This window comes from Neolamprologus multifasciatus, chromosome 13, assembly GCF_963576455.1.
Source record: "Neolamprologus multifasciatus chromosome 13, fNeoMul1.2, whole genome shotgun sequence".
Classification (NCBI taxonomy): Eukaryota; Metazoa; Chordata; class Actinopteri; order Cichliformes; family Cichlidae; genus Neolamprologus; species Neolamprologus multifasciatus.
In genome coordinates, this window is record NC_140451.1 from 8,723,454 (window position 1) to 8,740,346 (window position 16,893).

Sequence of the window (16,893 nt, forward strand, 5' to 3'; positions counted from 1 at the left end):
GAGAAATAGCATAATTTAACATCTTTAAGACGTAACTAGGAGTACAGATTGTCAGAAAAAACCTAAGAAGTCAGCTTTATCATGACCCTAATTAGTCAGTGTCAGCAAGCTAAACCTGGTGTTCACATTCGAAGAGTGAAGCTGAGTGTTTTGGGCCATTCAAGGACAAATGTGGTTTAGTCTGGTAATGACGTTCAGCAGATGCAATTAGTTGTACATAGTCAAAGTACTTTTTTTTCAGTGCTTACCAACCCATGACAGAAGCAACTGGCTGTTGTTTATCTGCTATGACTCATACGTCTGGACTAAAGTTTGTTTTTCTTTATAGTTTTCCTCTAATTGTGAGTTCTGTTTTTCTTTGTGGACTGAAGGCGGTAAGAGACTTGATTGGGATGTCACTAGCCCACTCTCTGGTCTGCTTAGCTCTGCGTTCTCAACACAATGACAGGATGCAGGCTGCAGGCAGTCTGGGCCAGGGCTTGCTGGCGTTTGGGGTACAGTGGTGACCAGTTACCCACAAATGAATATAAAGAGTTTAGTCTCAAAGAGAGCCAGATGGAGAGAAAAGACTTTATTTCGGTCCGTATTTAGATCCTGTGAATGTGCCTGTAAAAATTGAGTGGTCTGTTTATTTTTGAATGTCTTGAGAATTTTCTGATGTGAATTTTGTTGAATGAAAGGAGAAGGAGTTTTCCCTTATTGAGCGTCTTGTTGAATTATTTTTTTCCCACTGGAGTTTCTGAAAATAGCTTGACCCTTTAGTGACTGACCAGCAGGCACATTAGACATGTCAAGCCCCTTTGAGGATAAATCCTGTTGTCTGCCCCCGTCTCCTTGGAGACTCAGGGGCAGCCAGTGCAGAGGTTCTTTCAAAAAGTATAATCTGAAAAAGCTTTCCTCTCCCCTAAAACCGAATTCTGGCTATTTCTCAAGTGAGAAATTTGGTCAAAGTGCATTGGCAAATTCTCTAAGGTGTGCTACCTGCTTGCTCGTGGAGGCCAGTCGTTGCTCAGTGCTGTTTGCAGCCAGGGTTCAGACTCCGCAGAACCAGCTTTGTGAGTGACGCCGGGGAATTGGCGTCAACATTTTGCTTGGCGAGCTTCCAGTGTCATGAACTGGAGGGAGTGCGAGGGAAGGGAATGGAATGAGCAGGAGAAAAAAAAGAACGGGAAATAGAGCTAATATTTTTAACTCCTGCAATGCGTCACAGAGATATATGGCCCCATCTGCTGAAAATAAAGGCATCCAGAAAGAAAGGAACCCTCAGCCAGGATCTGATGTTATTCGGTGACACACAGCTTGCCTCAGGTTATGATTCCATGATGTCTGTAAGAGGTAGTAAATATCTCCTTGTCTATTTTTGTAGCTATATTTTTATTGCCTTTCTATGTATAGATGCAAAAAGGGACGAGTTGCTGCGCATATGTGTGTGTTTAACTGCAAAGACTGTTGATTCAGCTGGAGCCTCCTGAACGCCTGACAGCCAAGTGACATCCTCCGTCACCGGGTGCCGGTGTGCAATCATGACTCATTAAGCCCAGGAAATCAAGGGAGAGCCGGAGAGTGAAAGAAACACACATTGGGACAGAGCAGAGTGAAGAGCAGTGGAGCAGAGGTTAGCAGGCCTCGGGGGCTTGTGGGCTCCAGAGCTGAGCTTCAACTTGCATACATCATGTTCCAAGACCTCCCTGGAGAGTACAGAATGTGTGAACATGAGAAACCCTTTGGGTGTGTTGATTCGAACCTGGGTTAATCTTCTCTTCATAGGAGCATATACACAAAGTCAAAACACTGAAGTGTGATTGGTCATAATAAGTTACTATGTCCCAAAAATATCAACATGGGAGTGTTGAGCATTATAAAACAAGGTTACAAATCTTGACAAACCACAGTTATTGCACACCATAAACTGCACACAAAAGATGGACATAGCACAGCGCCTTATACTGGTGTTCTTACTACTGGCCAGCAGGGGGCAACTCCTGAGGTTGCAAAATAATGTCAGCTCCCTTGTTCTATGACCTCAAAAACCTATTCACTAGCTGGGCCTATGTCCTCATTTTAGGTTTGACAGTGTTTTAGTAGATAAAGTGAATGGCTTGGACGTGAATTGAACTGCGGTTTGGGGAATGACTCGAAGTTGACTGGTGGCGACTCCCGGGCCTAGCATGTGACTGAGTCACGAATTTGGATTTTGCTGATCTTGCATATTTCTTAACCCAAACAACCCTTTAGACTTCCACCTGATTGGCTACCTGTCCAGGGTGGATGGATGGATCAAACAACTTCCGATGCTTGGTAAATGTATTCATTGTGGGGAATAAAAACCTAGATAAACTCCTGGTAAATCCAATTTAAAGCACTAACCACATTCTGAATGGGAAATTACCTTTAAGAATGTTTAAATTCATATAGTTTACTGATCACAATATAAGCATAAATCTTGCTAACTAGCAGGTTTACAAATTAAACAGGTTTTGTGTCTAAAAATGGCATGAAATCAAACCATTACAACCTTTATGAACAGTGACCAAATTACAGTTTCACTACAGATCTCCAGCGTTGTACAGCAAAAATGACGCCGCCAGGTGCGTGACCTGTCGCTCTGTAAAAAACTGAAGAGCTTGTTTTGCCAGAGACCTCAGTACCCATCTGCTGAAGCAGCTCCTGCATCCACTCCTTCATTATTGCCAAATGTTGTCATGTTCTCTGAGGAGGACTAATTTTCCTGTGTTGTTTTTTCTTAAGGTTTATATGAGTCAGTCAGGAAGAAATATGTTTGCGTCAGACCTCCACCATTAAGGTCAATATTTTAACAAGGGCAGGGTACTGGCTCGTGACAGTTGTGCAATTAAGGTAATAAATTTTCTGCGTATTCCTGCGTTACACTGATGTAGTTATTTTAACAGTAAACTTATCCATGTAGTCTGGATATGCTGAAAGATTTATTTAACCAAAGCCATGTCTACAATTTGCTGAGTGAAGGGAATTAATTGACATGAACAATAAAAACATTTGAGGATCTCGGCTTTGTGTTATAAATGTATCACTGTAAGGGTACGCACTGTAGCTGAGACATGGGACGATATCAACTGTAGATTAAAAATGTGGAGACAGACCGGTGGAAATTTCCTTAAAAAAAAAGAGAGCATTTAAACTCATACAGTTTTTGCAGGTGGCAACATCTTTAGCACTGTCTGTATTTTCCCAGGTCGATAAATCTCACCCATCTGGCATCTCATCTAGTCAAAATGAATAATTCACACCTGCGCACAAGTCTGTTTTTTACCTGTAGTTACTTTCTAAATACACAACATATGCTGAGTGCAGTGATCTGATTTAGCCTGGAGTACGCTCATCCACTTTGGTTGCTGTCAGTTTGGATATTTGCGTTGGGGGTTTGTGTACAAACCCACCAAGAGAAAAAACAAAGGCACCAAAAAAAGGAGAAAAAACTGGAGGTATGAAAGCTTCCTGCTTTTCAACCGCTCGCTCTCTGCAAAGAATATCTCGCCTTTTCTCGTGGGAGCCCTCAGATTTAATGAGCTCAGCTGTTCAAGGCTATCTGCTGTTTAAGTTCTTCTGGGAATGCTCCATGTACGTTTTTCTTTTTCTCCCGGTGATGCCAGCCGTGCCCCTCCTCCTCGTGCCCACAGGGCCGCCGCTTCCTCCCAAGTCTTTGCTGTGGCAGAGAGCTGGTGGAACATTCTGTGGGGAGGCTAAGCCACAAGAGCCAAATCAGAGGTTTTGACCAATTAGAGAGCATTTTGAGCTCAGGGTTCCGGTTTGGATGGCAAACTGAGCGGTTCACAAAAAAGTGTGAAAGCACCGAAGAAGTTGGACGCAGGTGAGGAGGAGAGGGGGAGGATGGGCTGAGGCCGCCGGCAGATCCTGACCATGAAATGCCAGTAAGAATGTGTCACTAAAAAGCCCATCTATTCTCCCTCTTGGCAAACCATCCCCTTGTTGAGGGAGGGCTTAACTGGAGGGTGTTTTTTTTTTTTGGTTAGCAGCATATGCTGTCTTGATTTCCTCCTATCCATCCGCTTTGATGCGGGTGGGAAACAGAAAAGAGATGTTTTTTGTATGAAGGCCGTGTCAAGGATGAGTGGATTTGCAATGAATTAGAGCTGGTTAAAAAATAGAAGCACTTACTGAGTGCGCGCCGTCCTGCGACGGAGATGGAAGCCGGGCCTCGATACACTTGTGCCAAAGTGCCCAGCTGTAAGCCCCTCTCAGCGCCGATGAAGAAGACGTCTCCGCAGCAGAGCCAAAGCGTGTCTTTTTAATAGAAGAGGAGGAAACGAGATAAAGAGACATCCACCGACAGGCGTGAAATATCTGCCGTGGGAGAGCTTCGGCTCTGACTCCGCGATGACCTATCTCACTACCGAGAACAAGTAGCAATTATGCTTACAGAAAGGGCCATGATAGGGCAGGATATGGGAGCCCTGCTTGTTGCCCCTTGCTATTCAAAGTTTACAGCCACTGAGGTCAGGGTTCAAATGCAAGACTCCCCTCAGGGCTGTTTTTAGATTCACGCCATCGCACAAAGCATCCTTGTTTGAAATTGAAATCTGAAATAGATTCTCTCTGATTCATAATGCGTTACTGCTTTTCTCTTTCCTATTCATTGTTTGTACTATAAATAGAGGACAACCTGAGAACCAGTGTGTTAAACCCAGTCAGGTTATGCAACTTTTGCTAACAACAAATCCATTTTGGTGAAGATCACGTCCTCCTCCTCACCCAATTTCCCCAAGAGGGCCCAGTATTGCTATCTAATTCTCATGCCCATAATTGGATCGCACTATTCATACCTATATATTTTTTCTTTCTATGCGTGTGTGCACATGTACATATCCTGGCCTTTCCCAGCTCTGCGAAATAGACAGTACTGCCCAATAGGTCAGATTACATGTAAAGGGCAGCAGGGAAATGTTTTCATTTCGCACTGCTGTGAAAAATGTCAATAGAAATAAATCTGTTTTTCTCAAACGTTTTAAAACAATTGGAAAAGCCACAGGAAGGAGTATCTTTATACCAAAGGATCAGCGTGATGTTTTGAAATATCACTTGTCTTTTTTTTAAGGAGGGACAGAGAGGAGCTTAAAGGAGCAAGTGAATTTTATGCACCATGCTGGTAGATTGCTTTCAATATTTTGTTATTTACATGACTTGTTTTAAGACTGGGAATGCAGTTAAGAATTACTTGTGTTTCTTTTATTTCTCTGCCCTTTCCTTCCCTTTTTTCTCTTTTTCTGTCAGGAAATGTTCCCAGGATACCTCATCCTCTCATTGGGTCCCCCGCTCACGCAGCTGGGATTATGGAGAGAGGCTAGAATACTTATAAGGCCGAGTTCAGCGCTGCATCGCAGACAGAGTCGGACCGTGTCTCTCCGCCAATGCTGCTTGTCAAAGCAACAAAATAAAAGCGGCGGTACGTCAGGCCTGTGCAGCTTTTATTTGTCTCTGACTTATTGTTGTGGATCGACAGACGGGAGCAGAGCGACCTCCATCAGCGCTAATGATGACAAATGAGCAGGCTGATGAAATTTCATGATGACCGTATTGAGATGTGAAAACAAGAGAGGAGTTTATGTGCCGAGATTTTTATGAGACTTCGGGGGAAAGAGTGATTACAAATGAATATACTCGACTTATTGTCCGCAGCCTCCCTTGAAAACAATATCATTGCGAAAGCTTGTCATGTGCCCTGTTTGTAAATGAGGTGAAAACGACTGGAGCTCAAGCTCATTGCTGGCATCTGGTTTGTGGCGCTCTCCTTGTATTCTCGGGTGACGGCGAGTAAGAGAAAGCTGCGGAGGCAATAACAAATCAGCACTCTCATAAAAGGGCCTCCAAAGATTCATTCTAGACATCTCTGTTTAGGTCATTATACACGCTCCAAACTTTTACTCAAGTCTTTGCGCCGTGCCGCGGTGGTTGGTGGTCAGTGGGTCCACCCAGTCGCTGCAGAAGCGCCGACATGCCAGCTCGCACCGCAGCGTCGTCCGTTCTCAAGTTTAAAAGTAGCCCTGGTTTCCCAAATCCTCTTGGCACCTTATTATAGTGAGTCTCAGTTTATTGCTGGTAAATTCATCCCAAGACCCTGTTTAACCGAGAAGGGAAACCAGATTGTTTGGTGTATAACATGTTATTAGATTTTCTACTGTTTTGTACTTCATGCTCTCTGCTTTGAATTACAATTCAACTCTGTGTCCTTATGTCCCGTTTCCCTCCCCTCATCTCTAATCCGTCACAGCAGATGTCTGCCCCTGGATTGGTTCTGCTGGAGGTTTCTTCCTGTTAAAAGGAAGTTTTTTCTTGCCACTGTTGCCAATTTCTTCCTTGTGGGGGTTGTCTGTTTGTTGGGGTTTTCTTTTTATCATAGTAGGGTCTTACCTTATAATACAAAGCACCTTGAGGTGACTGTTGTTGTGTTTTGTGCACTATATAAATAAAATAAAATAAAATTGCATCCATGCATCAGCGTAGATGTGTGCCACTCTTGTCTCTAAGTGCTGCCTTTTCTTCTCCTTTGTTCTCACTCATATGATGAAGCACTCTAAAGAAAATCCATGTATGACTTGATTCGACTTGACTTTTGTTGACTAAAATCCTCTGGGCTTTAAGCTGGTTAAAAGCCATGGGCTCATGTTGGTGTTAGTTGTGTCACAACAATACATGTCACAGGTGCCTAGTGCCCACTCGCATTTTCTCAGACTCCCACAAGCACATGGGAATATGGTAGGGAAAAAAAAGATTGCTTGTTTATGCTGAATAGATGTGTGGACAGCTCATATTTGAGCGACGGACTCATTACCTCTTGGGATTTGGAAATGAACCTGCCACAGTTCTTTAGAACAAGTTTCTAATCAGTAATAATGGACAGCAATATGCACTAACTTTGCTTTTAAATGAATGGATTACGCATGCAAAAGACATCTATATTAAATACATTACACATAAAGACACATATTTGTAATAAATACAGAGGATTAGTGGGGACACAAGTTCTGTCTTGTTATTTTTATGGAAGTATTCTTAAGGAATAGGATATTAGCATTAGAGAACTACATAAAGGCACAAATTGCAGTTGTCCACCTAATGCCTTCAAAGACCCAATTATGTTGTTCCACTCATCCATGTTTACAGCTGAGTTGTGTTGATCTTTTTCCTTTTTTTGGCTGAACTAACGTCGATCGTCTAGGCACTCTGGACTGACCTATAAACAAAAGCAAAAAAGAATCCTGCCCCCAAAAAGAGCTTTTTAAACCTCATTTTTAAGTCCTGGTGACATCAGTCCATCTGTACACGTTCAGTTTCTTATCCAATTTAGGGCTGTTAGTGGGGCTGGAACCTGTCACCGCTCTCGAGGCAGGGTGCACCCTGGACAGGTCTCCAGTCCGTCACCTGGCTAAGACTTTGAGCCAAACTCTTTCCAGGAAAGTTTGAGGCTTTGTTTTTCATTGAGGCAAGTGTGGCTGTACAACTGATTAATAAATCTTTGTTCCACTCTTTTCAGTCAGATGCAATAGTCCGTCCCGCTGTGCATTCACAAATAGCAATTATTGGAGTTTTAAATTTGAACCCTTTAAAATGCTTCAAATATAATATAAATAGGTTTTGTGTGCTTGTTTGTGTCCAGAAGGTGGAGAAACTGAGTTTTGACCAAAGTAAGGAGATTTTGGTGCAGCACTTTCTTTATGACTGATTTCACTTGTGTCAGCCAACAACCTCCACTTACCAACTGGTTTGGGACATGCATTTTTCCCTTGTGAGGTTGCTGCCCGGTTGCAAACTGGTTTCCTTGTCTCTGAGACTGTGAAATTAAACAAAACAATTCAGTAAATGAGAATCTTATAGTTTATATAACTTTTGTTTGACAGTTTGTTGGACTTGACTCAAGTGCAGACTTATGATTCCACGACTTTTCTGGGTATTGCCCTTAATGCAGGCCCCACAATTTTATTTTCTAAGTCATATAAATATTACATGACTGCTTTTCACATACCCAAAGAGCATTCGCTTTAAATTCACCTGTATGTTTAATTCAGGGATCATTTCAACCGCCACTGTCTTACTTCCAGCCAAAACACAGATGGGGCTTTATGGTACTTTTTTATTACTCTTTCACACCCTTCAGATAACACCAGTGTTAACGATTATGAAACTAGAAACCACCTGTCACATTTGCTTAAAGCTAAAACAACAATTTTTTAAGTGCAATATTCCATATTAACGGAACAGGTTTGAACACCTCGAGCCTTCATCCGAAAAGTCATGGACTAATAACGAGTGACTCTCATCCTGCTGTACCCTGGCCTCTTCAAGTTCAGCAGGTAAATATTTAGTGAGGACTGTGATCGCTTGCAGCCAGGGTCTATTCATCTCTGTCACAGAGTAATAATGGAGATCTGTGAACACTAATGTGCACGAGGGAAAACACAAGAACATGCTCTGCAGACAGACACGTTTGCGTTGCTTGACCAGGACTGACTCCATCCCTTCATTGTGCACTAATGAGGTTTTATTTTGAGTTAATACTGCAGCACTATTTTAACAATAATGTTCAGCGGGATTTCATACTTTCAATTAAAGTTGTTTGTGCCATTCAAAACAGGCTGTTGGTGTGAAAATATAGCCGCTGCCAGACAGGAAAACCTTTATAGAACACACTCGAGTACATGGATCTGTTTTCCATTAAGAACATACAAGTAGCTCAGTGAACAGTCATGGCTTGCATCCAAGGAAAGGTTTCCTTAGGGTCTATTAAAGATGGATCACTTCAAATGTTGATGTCTGCTACATCAAGTGACTTTTCTTTCGCTTCCCCAGAGGTCAGCTGGTGGGTAAGATTCTCCTCTGCACTTAGAGGTACGAGGTAAATATACATCTGTGTAAACAGATGTGACTGACAGTCTGAGGCGGTGTCGTGGGAGCACAAGGGCCTCCATATGTGGATAAACAGAGAAGGGAGGGTTGTGTCTTTCTCAGTATAGCATGCTCTTGGAGAAAAAGGGAGTCCATGTTTGCCAGTCAAAACGGAAGAATAGGAAACACGGGCTGCTTGCAGGGTCAGTGGGAGCGGCTTCAAACCCTCCTTTGTGCTCTCGGGCCTGTGCCGGAGACAATGTGGATAATGAGGGAGGATTTTGGCCCAGGGTGCAATGCACATGGACACACAAACACACAGGGGAAGCACCTCACCCTAGCCCCGGGGAACCTAACTAGCCAGCTGTCTCAGCTTCTGTCCCCCTGGGGCCAAGCCCTCTGTACAGATTATGCCCCAGAAAGAGACGAGATTGATGTCACTGGATACATCGTGTGGGCTGTACAAAGTCACTATTGCTTGATAAGAATAAGTGCACATTATAGGACAGATATTGGTCCACATCGTTTGCTTTCTGTCTCAAGAGGAATCAAATGACATCTTGGATGGAATAAAAAACAAACAAACTAGAGTTCATCCAAGCTCATCAAAGTTAATCTAATTTCAAAGAAATGCCCCAGTTCACACTCTCTTTTAAGTACCTCTAAATCCTAAAACATAAAGACATTTAAAGTAGTCTTTTCTATATTTACTCATTAATCATCTTCATGAGGCCAACAATGCGTTTCTGTGTCAACCTCCAGCTCATATTCTTAATTTATTGCCATCAGTGAAATGAACTCCAGGTTTACAAGTGTGTCCTCTGCTCGTAAAATGCCAACATCTGCGGCAGCCTCTCACTGCAGCAAATCAAAACCGAGCAATATGGAAACTAACGAGTTAAAAAACAAGATTCTACTTTCGTTTAGGGGGCATGTAAAATAGTAGAACATCATGTTTCCCAAGATAACAATTCAAGACATTTTCCCCCCGAAAATGTGTGTTTCGCCTGTTCACCAGCGCTGTGGCTCATTTTCAGTTTGTGTACAGGTCACGGGAATTGGGTTCCTTCGTCCCTGAGTGACTGAAGAGACTAAAACAAACAGCAGCACTTTTCATCAGGCAGTGTAAATGTTTGTGTTTGAGAAATCATGGGTCTAGAGGATCTCCGGGGACTCTCTGAGGTGGCAAAGACGAGAAAATAGTTTAATTTAGCCCATCTGTGATCCCACTCATTGATTATTATTTGGATGAGAGGATGGGCTTCTCCCCCCTGTTGCTTTCAGTAAGCGCAATCCGAAAGAAAAAGAAGCCGAAAGTCTTTTTCAGGACGTTATCTAACGGCCTCTTGTAGCAATGAGAAGTTTATGAGCCCACACCGACGCCTGTAAGGACTGGACGGGGAGGGACTTTCGGGACACTACATGCGCAACAAGTCCAAGGGCGCATAAACTGCGTGATGACAAAGAATGACAACACGGCATGCAGCGGTTCAAACAGAAGCACTTTAAATGGATCATGAAGGGAATATTTCTTGATTTCTCCATGCTGCCAGCGCGAAAGGTAGTGTCGCCGAAAAGTTTGACTTTGAAAACGCACTTTTGGAAGTTTTCTCCAGAGCACATGACAGAAGCCGGCTTGTAAGACTGTTGTTCAGAAATGTCAGCATTTAAAACCCGCGATGTTTAACTTTATTCCTGGTTTAAAAGCAATAAAACAGCGAAAGTATTCAGCTCATTACAGCGCAGCAGGTGACGAGCGGGGTTTGGGATCTGGATTTCGGCTCAGGAACGGAGGAAACTTTATTGTAACGGGAGTCAATGTGAAATGGTCACTGTTTGTCACAGAAGCTGGGACGACATCACTTGAAAATAGCGTGTTTCTTTCTTTTTTTTCCCTTTCTTCTTCTTATATTTTAAGTTATCTCAGTCCACAATGAGGGCGCTGAATTTATTGTGCGTAATAGTCCTGCTGTGCAAGTCGAGCCTGAGCAATAGAAACTGCCCGGATCTGATCATTGACAGCTGTCACTGCTCCGTTGAGAGGTCCAAGGAGTTGAGCAGGCAGCAGGTCCGAATCAAAGTTGTGTGCGACGACGTGGATCTGATGGACACCTTACAGCCCAGCTTCTTACCCAACAGGACCGTTTCGCTGTAAGTAGGAGCAGTCAAAACTTTCACGTCACTAATATAAAGCGCACACACGAGGTAGTGTGTGTTTGTGAGACTCAACATATAACGGATTATCAGGAAGAAAACAGTGTGGGGAAAAAGATAATTTTATTTCCTCTATTTTCCAATTCATCTACGGGGTCCCCGGGCCCCGTTAGGGCGTCTGCCTGCATGCACAAGAGCGTTAAGTGTTATAAATTGATTCCACACAGTTAAACAACTTTGACATAATTTGCCAGTAAGTCATTTATCGAGTTGCAGAAGAATAGTACACATCAAAGAATAATGTTACCTTGTACTATTACCATAAATATGTTGTGAAATATGTGGTTGGCAGCCAGCCTTTCTGCAACCTTATTACATTATTACTTTACTGCCCCCGCCCACCCAGCCCCACTGCATTAAGGATGCCACTGAAAGGTCACTAAACTTACCCAAGATGCACTCTTCTAACAAAATGATTAAAAAAAAAGTTACACATCAGATTGGTTCCATTTCAAAATCAGAGGGCTAGCAAAGTCGCTGAGGTAATCCCCACAGTCATAGATATGACGTATAATAAGTAAATAATAATGTATAATGTAGTGTACCTACTATTCTTCTTTATCTGCCAAACCTTGAATTAACCTTGTAGTAACTTGCAATTTAAAGAATCTCTTCTGTTTTATTCTGTTTTCCACACTGTAACTGATTTCTGTGATTAGAACAGTATTATAGGGGAGCGCCAAAAGTAAGATACTATTATAGGTTTATACGGCTTATACTGGCATCCAGCTGTTAAATATACAGAAATCTGTTTACACTGCTCCGTTTAAAAAAAATAAAATCAGGATTTTTCAGTTTGATTTACTCTTATTGCTTATGGTTAAAGAAATGAGGCCGTTAGTTAGCACGTCATAATTAATTAAATAATAAAGAGATTTTATAACTGGAAAAACTGGTCAAAGACTGATCAATAAGTGAAATGAGATCATTGTTAACTCTGATGATCAGTCTATTATTTGGATGGATTAATTATAAAATTTAGCAGCATTTTTTTTTTTAATTTTTTAAATTCAATTTTTTAAATAGCAATTCTAACCCTTTTAACAGTTTTTAATGTGTTAGTCTCACATTTCCCAACAGATCAGCAGGTGAAGAAAGGAGAGATAATATGTACAAAGAAATGCAAGAAATGGGTTGCACATACACACATATCAATAGAAGGAATGACAATTACAAACCATATCACAAAAAATGGTCCAGATGAGACGCTCCAGGTTCAATAAGTTCTGTAATTCATTCTGTTTATATGGTGCAACTCAGTCTGTCGGCATTCTCAGAATGTTTTCTGGTGGGTTACTGGGAATTAATCCACCCTGAACTCTGCTCTGATGAATGACAGTTTTACATTACAGTCTTATGCATTGGCAGAGCATGCAGGAGGCATTTACTTCTCTTCCTGTTCCTGCACTGATGGGGGTGTTTAGTATGCTGTAATGAAGAGTGATCACTGTTTGTCTACATGCTGTCTGTAATTTCAAAAGGGAGAGAGCAGAAGCTAGTCCTTGTAAAATCCTGCTCTTATTACTAGATCACTAATTCAAATAATAGTTTGAAAAATCTTTTCCTTAGTGTGTTTCTGGACCCACTTTGAGATCTACCTTCCCCCTGTTAGTGACAGTCAGACTTCATCCATTGCTCACATCTGCATAAATCGTTGTCCCTACCCTCGGTGCTGTTTAGAGGTGCAGTTACCTTTACTGTATTGAAAGTCATTCAAACATTCATAGATTTTGCTCTTCCACACCCTCTTGGAGAAACCTCTCTTAGTATTCATCTGTGTCTCTCTTGTGGATGAAATAGCACTTCAAATACTTGAGGGGTTGATAACTCCCCCCCCCCCCCCCACCTGCTCCCTCTCCCCTTCTCTCTCTGCAGGTGCACAGATTGACGGCAAGATTAATAGACTGCTTTATTCACGGAAACTCGAGGTCTGCCTTTGGAGTGTAAAAGCAAATACTTAATGTAAAGGCCCTTGACAAGTTACAGGCGACTACTCATTCTGAACCACAAGCATAGTTGATTAATGGCAGCACTTTGCTTACAGCAGTTTATCTGGATTGGTGTTTGTTTCCGCGCAGGCAGAGCTGCTTTTGTTTCTTTTAAGTGGGGAATGGTTAAAAAGCTTTGTTTTATCCTCGGCGTTAGTAAAAGTGGAGGCGTTTTTAAGGTTTCACAGGTACTAACGAGGTTTGATTTTTTTCAAAGCGGTCTACACAGAAAGATAAAGTAAGGTTAACCTTCACAGTGCACAGTAAGTAAGCATCAAACTACAGCGACGCAGGTCGAAACGTCTCCTTCTTTCCGAGTTTGCCTGAGAAATTTGAGGTAGTGTGTGAGCTGTGCTATGAGCCCACATGTACAAGTAATTCTACACCTCACCCAGCACTATTCCTTGGTGAACTCCATCTTACAGCAGAGCTCTTACCGGCCAGGAAGCAGTTTTCCTGCGTTAGGAAATGTGACCTTTGTCAGGCTAAAGTGACCTCCCCTGCGTGCTCTTTTGTTTAGATGTGCTGTACAAATAAACATATATCAGGGGAAGCATGTACATACCAACCGCCCCCACCCCATAAACTGTCAGCAAATTTCCCAAATGTCCTTCGGCATGCTCTCTTTATTTTCTCCTGATCTCACCACCTACATAGACAATGAACCCCTTGTTGAGCCATTTCCTCAATGACAACCTGAGCGCAGTATGTCACGTTCAAGTGTACTAGCCCAGATCCGAGCGCCACTTCTCATTAGAGGCACAGATTGTGCTTTGTTGGTTTTCTTTTTTGCGTTTCAGTATTGTATCTATAAAATGTTTATGAGGAACAAGCCCTGCAATAATGCGGCGCCCTGCGACTGCCAAAGAAAAACAACTTAACGAGCAAATGAAAGAACATTTGCATAAACGAGAGAGATGAAAATGAACTGTATGAGAGAGCGTGTCAGTAAGTCTGTGAGCCGCACAGCGCCCTCGATTAACACCTCCGCCTGTTTTTCCTTATCGTCCATGGGGAGGGGTTGGAGTTGAAGAGTTTAGAGCTTGTCCTGACAGCTCTGTTGACCTTGGGCTCTATCTGGTGTAATCGTTTCAGCGGTGCGCCGTTTCACTGCAGAGAGCAGCGGCTGAGATCGTCGCTGACACTTGTCTTAGGCAGTGGTCCAGCAGGACCACGCCTCGCTAGATTGTGGAAGAGATGCACGGATGGTTGTGGTAGGGGGAGATGGGAGATTCAGAGTAAAAAAAAAAGCAGTTAAAGGACTTAAAGGAGTGACAGAGAGGATGCTGGGAAAGTGAGGATGTCAAGTGTTTGGTAGAAAATCACCTGAGGGCTGAGACTGATGATGAGAGTGATACTGAGGAGATGCGACCAATGCAAACAGTTGGGATGTGGAGGTGCTTGCACACTCCACACTCACAGCTTACTGTAAGTGAGCTTGTGAGTCTCTGCTCTGCTGGAATCTACACCCAAAGACATACTGCACATACAGTGCACTAGCAGAACTGACAACTTTTAATAAACATTACAATGTTTGTACTGCTGCTTTTCTCCCTCTTGCTGAGTTGCTTTGTTGCAGCCTGACCCGGGTCGTGTACTATTTGCATATTGTTTGAATACTCATATATTACCTGCTGAGAGTAGCTCAACGTGTGGAAGCTTAAACTGAGTTTCACATATTTTTCAGCTGACTGTTCTACAACCACACTTTCTACTGTAGTCCTGTGTGTTAACATAGTACAAAACAGGCAAGTCAGGCTGCAGTTTCTACACATGTTAGAGTGGTGTGCATGGATCTAGAGCCCAACCAATAAAGGACTTTTAAGACTGATACCAGTACCAATAATTGGTCAATTCAATTCAATTCTGTTTCATTTAAATAGCATCAAATCACAACCTCAAGGTGCTTTATATTGTAAGGTAGATACTCTACAATAATACAGAGAAAACCCTTACAATCAAGCTACTCCAATCACAGTGACAGTGGGAAGGAAAAACTCCCTTTTAAACTTGAAGAACCATGCGGCTGAACCACCTCAGGGAGGGGGAGCCGTCTGCTGTGATCAGATGGGGGTGTTTGGAGGAAGATAAAAATGAAATATTCCAACATACGAAAAATAAACAGATTACAGCAGGTTGTTGTGTTTACATTAGATAAACAAATAGTTAGCCAATACCCAATAATATCAGATCACTAATAAACTGGTTGGGGTCTACTTCTGGAAGGAGTCACTGGCTCAAAATAAATAGTTAAAAATATTCCCCTTCTTTCCAAAGCCAAAAATGCATTAACAAAGTTGTAAAGAATGGTTTAAGGTGTCAAGGGTTGCCCTGATCCAGTATTTGACACTGGCCAACATCATTAGACTGAATATAGAGAAAAAAAAGTGCCGTCTGATTCATTAGCTTTAACTATCATTTAAATATATATTCCATAACACAGCATGAAAAAGTTCCATAGGTAAGGATGGCAAAGCAGCCAACTAAAATGTATGACTCTTGTGTGCAAAGGATAAATAAAAGAAGGAGCAGTATTATTTACGGTCATGTTACTGTACAGGCTGTATTTCTTCATTCAGGGGAATAAAATACTTGTTCCACAGTTTGAGCACGATGTTTTCTCCACGGCGAATTAAGCAAAGTGCATGTTAACAATGAGTCAGTTTGTACACTCAAGCACATTTCACAGCTGACAAAGCTGTCAGTACTGCTTGCAGCACATAGTAATAGTAGAGACAGAATATTGCCCATACCTTGATTTCAGTACACACGAAAAATCAGAAATCCACACTCTGTTGCTTTATTAGAATTAGCATGTAGTTCACCCAACAGGTTGGTTTTCAACCTGTAACATAATGTTAATACTCAAAGTGTTTGAAATGAAATGCATTCAAGTGTTCCTCAAAACAATGTTTCTGTCTTCTACATGTTAGAAAGTGATGAAGATGCACCCCAGCCCCAGTCTGATCCGATGTTATAGAAATAAACCAAAAAACTTTCTTCTGTTATTCAGTGACTGATTTGCGAAGCATAAAGTTTTTGTTTTATGTTGTTTTGTTTTTTGTTTTTTTTTTCCCCCTTATGAAAATAACTCATTAACCACAGTGGTGTTATGTACTCTGAATCCTGTAAATAATTTATTATTATGAACTTCAAGTAAATAAATTCAGAACTTAAACAATACCATGTTCAAGAAAATTCTAAGGCACTTTTTTAAATTAAATTAATATGTGCAAAATTCTGAATGTTATATTTTTAGTCAGTTTGCCAATCAAATAAAAGCCTCTTTGTTGTCCTTTAAATGGTGCCACATCTGTAAGAAAAATGTGTTTGTGGGTTGAGCAGCAGAATTGAGTTTGTGGGTTACATCTATGAAAAACCACTGAAAAAGCAATGCCAGTGCCAAACAGCTTATTCTTCTATTAACTCTTGTTTTGAGCTTCTGATACCTCAACTGCAGTCAGGTTTAGTGCCTTAATGGCAGCACTGGTGAGCATGGACCCTGCTATAGCATCAGTTGGTGTCTGCTCCAAACACACCATGTTGGACTGATCTGGATAGGTCAACTTTCGGCTGATGTTCCACAAAGCAAGTTACAGCATTATTTTTAGTGAGCCCTTATATCATCTCCAAACTAAAGGCCAAATTCCATATAACAGGGGACTATAACATGCCAGATACAGGCTGCGAAGTTGGCGTCCCAAGAAGATGACGCTACAAGAAGACTGTTTCCTCACCCTGTCAGAACTTAGGAACTGTAGGCAGTCTTCTACAGATTTGCAGACAAGGTTTGCAGGACAATATGGCCGACAGC

At 42.0% G+C, this 16,893-nt stretch overlaps 1 protein-coding gene across 1 annotated transcript in view; it reads left to right on the forward strand.

Moving 5' to 3' along the window:
* Positions 1–9,770: 9,770 nt before the first annotated feature.
* The window catches only part of adgra1b (adhesion G protein-coupled receptor A1b), a 190,786-nt gene continuing 183,663 nt past the window's right edge, over positions 9,771–16,893 (forward strand). Inside the window, exon 1 of the mRNA XM_085183349.1 lies at positions 9,771–11,028. Within this exon, the coding sequence (XP_085039475.1) occupies positions 10,811–11,028 (218 nt within the window). The 5' untranslated portion in view covers positions 9,771–10,810. The remainder of the gene's footprint in view (positions 11,029–16,893) is intronic.